Genomic DNA, 4996 nt, shown 5'->3' with positions numbered 1-4996 from the left:
ATGAACGGTTGATCTAGGTGTCCAGTGAACGTAGTAAACATATAACTGACTCTCTTGTAACTGTAGTAAAAGTATTGAAGCTTCTTAAAGGCACAAGAACAAAACGCCGGTATTATATTATTGTTTATTTATTTCCACAACAAAGAGGAGGAGTAATTCATACATATTATTATACATACACACTCATACCAGATAAAAAACATCTGTGAATAACATCTTAAAATTAACAGTGACTTAGTTGAATAACATGAGCACGATAAACATTATACACTATATATTCACTATAACACATGAGTTATATTTGTTTAAACACATATATATATATATATATATGTATATATGTTTAAGGAAATACATTGCATATGTTATAGTGAACTTTTTTATCCGTGTTAATACGCACAGGAAAAAGTTCAGTTCAACAATCAGTTATACTTAGTGTTGTTTTGTCACTTGTAAGTGGATCTATTATCATTATTTATCGTACATTGATGACGAGGAGCGTGTCTTTCCAACCACCGACAACCAGAGAGGAAGTACGGCTGTTGAAATACAAAGCTCTAGGTCCCCACACTCCGTCTTGTTCCCTTGCCAGTGTGGCCAACTTCCTCTTCCCGTCCTTGTCAATCTGCAGCACTGTGTGGGCGAAACAGCAGACGAACACGTGTCCAGCAGTTGTCGCGTGTACTCCGTAAGGTTCCCTCAAGTCAGGATCAGTGAATATGGACAGCTTGTTGCCGAGGTTGTCCAGGGTGATAAGTTGATTGTTTGAGGGGTTTGGGATGTAGATATTCTTCCCGTCGTTACTGATGGCAAGTCTAAACACCGTGTTACTATCGGACGTGTCCTCGTAAAGCTTCTTTACCAGCTGCCCCGTTGTTGTATAGACGTACAGCGCGGTGTCTGATGAAATGTAAAGGTTGTTCCCGTAATGTGCTGCACCGTAACATCCATGGGTGAAACTTAATTTTCTCGTAGTCACAAGTTTCCCTTTTGTAATGGTAATGACATGAAGTTCACATCTATCATCAAGGTTGCTAACACAAACGGCAACCTCATCCCCGCCAATGTGACACACGTCATATGGATACTTGGGAACATCACAGTGGTCGACAACTATGTACTCCTGGTCAAGGAGTTTCACTTTGTTGTTATAGTCTGTAGTAACAACCGCTCCTCCAGGCAACTCACATATCCCTGTAATACAACATGTATAATTATCTGAACTAATCTTCACGTTGTAATCCTTGTAACCTTTGATAGCTAATACGTGATCTCGGGGGAATACCGATGTACTTGGTTGTGCACCAAAAACATTCGATTCATTTAACTCTCCAAAGGTCTTCATCGAGGACAAATTATCTTCTACTCCATTATGTTTACAAAAAGTTATATTGTATTTGGAAACATTTGACATGTTTTGCAGAATTTTGTTTGCTTGTTTGATTTTTTCTTCACATTTTCTGAACCCAATATATAGGGGTGGTTCGCCTGATAAGTCTTTGTTTTGTATGTCATCCATTATGTTCTTTAATTCGTCTTCCATCTGTGTGCAGGATTCCATATCTATCTTAATGGAATGTTCCTGATCAGACACCAGACGGTCTAATTCTTGAACGGTTGTTTTCTCCATCTTGTCAAGAACGTCATTGATCTCTTTACGGATTGCTTTGATTTCATCCACAATGGCTGTTCGAGTCTTCCTCAGTGATGCACGATTTTTCATTCTGTCGTTTTTCATATCTTCTATCTGCTTCCTAAGAACAGCTACCCGTTGAGGTAGTTGACGAAACTCGGGATCTTTGCGGATGCCCTTTGCAACGTCTGGAATGTGTTGTATTGATGAACATTGTCTGCAATGAAAGAAGGACAAACAAATGTTGTTGTTTTTATGAAGACGCTTGTTTATAACACTCTTCTAAAATCACATCAATTAAAATGCTTAAATTTCGACCTCGTCGATGTCGTCTTCTAGAACCTGATGCTTTTGCATAAATCTTACACATTAAGATAATATCAAGCTGATCGTTAATTGAAAAGTACAGTCTTACTACCTAAATGCATTACTTGCTTTAACACACACACACACACACACACGCACACGCACACGCACACGCACACACACACACACACACACAAATTTGTTATGGTTGTATTAACCAGAAACAATGTTCAGCATGAACTAAACTGCTTTTTGATCGGTCTTAATACTGTGCTTGTGTTCTTCTAACTTTAAAATCGTCGAAATATACCTATGATCCACGGCAACACACACATAACAACACAGCTGGTCATGGTCATCACAAACCAGCTTGAGCGCCTCCCCGGGGTGCCTCTCGCATCTCTCAAGGATGTCCATCGACCCTGGTGCTGCTGCCCATTTCTCCACGTCCTTCCGGTCGAGTAACGTGTGTCTCTTGTATAAGCCGTTATGTTTGGTAATACAGTTATCGCAGTAATATTTCGTGCACTGATTACAAAATTGTTTAGCTTCCGTGTTCAATCCATCTTCTTCACAAGCCGAACAGGCGAAATCATGGATGAAATCACAGCCCATCTGAATGGAGGCTTCAAGATTTGATGCCATAGTTCTGCCACATACAGGGTTAAAACTTATAATGTCCTATCCCTAGCCTTCACTTCCTACATGGAAGTGAACTCTTCTCTCGCTTACGTAGAAGGTCATGTGACCGGATTTAATTGAATACTATTTAAATATAGTGTGACTTACGAACTTCGTAGACTAAAATAAATGGCCGCCATCACAACAAATCTTTCATTTAAAGTTGGCGAATTGTAACATAATGAACTGCCTGTCTCACGTTAAGCATTTACTACCGTTTTGACTGTGATAAAACCCAGTATACAGCATCGTTATTTGGAAAAGCCGGTAACGCAGTTTATGATACCGGGTCATGTTGAAACCTAGTTTTGTCACGGTTGGTACAGGGGTATATTATATTTTCATAAAGATCCTGGTATCTATAGGCCCGGTATCAATGTCCAAACTTATCTATTATAACTCTAATTATGTTTTATAAACAGACTAGTGAGTCAGAATCAGAAAATTTTATTCATTTTAATTACACTTACTTTTTTTGTTCAAATATATGGAATCGCATTTTTATCTTAAAAAAGACAACAACAACAAAAAGTTTTATAAATTGATATACATGTATATTGATATGTTTGTTCTTTCTTCATTTCATAGTATTAAATTGCTAGGTATAATATAATTATGTGCATTTGTATAAAAAGTGTGTTTGTGAATAGTATTAATTGTGTTTGAGAAAAGTATTAATTGTGTTTGTGAATTGTATAAATCGCATTTGTGAATTGTATTTATTGTGTTTGTGAACAGTATTAATTGTGTTTGTGAATAGTAGTAATTGTGTTTGTGAACTAGATTACTTGTGCTTATCAATCTGACTACTTTGTGTAAGTATTACAAATTTGAAAAATAATATAGATTTAGTAATATGATGCAATAGTCCTTCTATAGTTGCTGGGAGTAGGATTGTTATAGGTTATTGGTCCCAGATAGACCACAGATTTTGTGTATTGATCTTCAGTTTTTATTTCCATCTGCTTTAATTTCCTGCTCTGCAGTATTAGAGAGTTTATCAAGGAAATGAACAAAACGTCTTATCATACTATACAGTTTTGTTTTGTTCACCTTTTCAAGTAATATCAAAATGATTAGTTCAATGTTTTAGAATGATATAAAGAATTATGTTATATATAATATATACTAGTCAAACTGCCATCCAACGATATCAAATACATTTTGGAATGTTGTATTTTTTGAGAAAAAAAAGCGAAACACTTAATGTTTTAAGAACGATACAATGATAACTGTTAAATAAAATTGATCATGCTACTATGTTTATGGCATTTATGGCACGTGAAATGTCAGGTGTATGGCCCCTGTTTATGGCCCTAAAGACATAACATAGTGGACTACATCGTGCATTCCTTTTAAAATCGGAAAGAATGAAATGACAAGCAGACAGAAACATTACAAGAAGTAATTCAGGTCATGATATATACGTTTAAGGTAACGGTGAGCCCATTCTGTAATAAGTGTTTATTAAGTGACCTCAATTTTTATTTAGCAAATATGAGATCAAAATACCTTGAATAAAGGTGAATATACTTACTATACAATCTTATTCTATTATAAGTCGTGTGCAGTTAAATATTGATAAAAAGAAGGCATTACTGTTTAGGTAGCTTTTACAAAGGTAACAGTGTGGTCAATATATGGTAAACTATATGTTGAGTAGGCGAGCATTTACCAAATGGTTTTGGTCTGGGCATGTGTTTTTGTTAATTTCGTGATTAAACTAAAACTTGTACCTCACCCATGTCAACTGAGATAGTTTGACATCGGTTACGACCGTAACTGTATTTTCTTATCAATTAAAGAGCATAATTAATTTACAATTCATTACATTAACAGCCTTTTATGCAAGTTAAACAGACCCGACTAATTAAGACTTTTGGTGTTATGCCAAGAATATATTGACAAAATATATTCAGTTTAGAAAATAAACGGTGTAAAAAGTGGTGTCATAACAAATGTTCCGGGATTCAATCCGGGAAAAGGGCGTGGAAGTGACAATGTTTCGCCTGAAAATACTCAAACAATTAAATTAAAAGCCAGTTGTTTTTGCAAACGCGTTGAAATAATTCACTTGTTATGTGTACATGTATTTAATACTGACTTGAGGAACAAATGGATCAGTAAACAGTGTGTGTATACACCGTGATAAATTCCGTCATAAATGCTACGTCGGAAGGCAATATTATGCTTCGAATTAAGAATTTAAACAACGATAACTTTAGTATTTCTTCACCATTTTAAATGAAACATAGCACAGTCTACGCCGCTTACGGAGCTCCGCCTGTGGTCTTTTACCAGAGTTTGATTGAGAGTTTAGTTTTTTAAAACACTTCGACAAACCTTTTCAAAATACGGCCGTCTGACGGAGCACTG

General features: G+C 36.0%; 1 protein-coding gene across 1 annotated transcript; it reads right to left on the bottom strand.

Moving 5' to 3' along the window:
* Nucleotides 1-128: 128 nt before the first annotated feature.
* LOC128216854 (uncharacterized) lies at nt 129-2814 on the bottom strand. The gene is made up of 2 exons (XM_052923538.1): nt 2250-2814; nt 129-1850 (listed from the first exon to the last, which is right to left on the bottom strand). The coding sequence occupies exons 1-2, from the start codon at nt 2582-2584 to the stop codon at nt 476-478; spliced, it is 1710 nt and encodes a 569-aa protein (XP_052779498.1). The 5' UTR covers nt 2585-2814; the 3' UTR covers nt 129-475.
* Nucleotides 2815-4996: the final 2182 nt, after the last annotated feature.

This window comes from Mya arenaria, chromosome 14 (assembly GCF_026914265.1).
Source record: "Mya arenaria isolate MELC-2E11 chromosome 14, ASM2691426v1".
NCBI classification, from domain to species: Eukaryota; Metazoa; Mollusca; class Bivalvia; order Myida; family Myidae; genus Mya; species Mya arenaria.
Note: the sequence above shows the minus strand (reverse complement) of the source record. Positions and strands in the feature narration are given on the sequence as shown.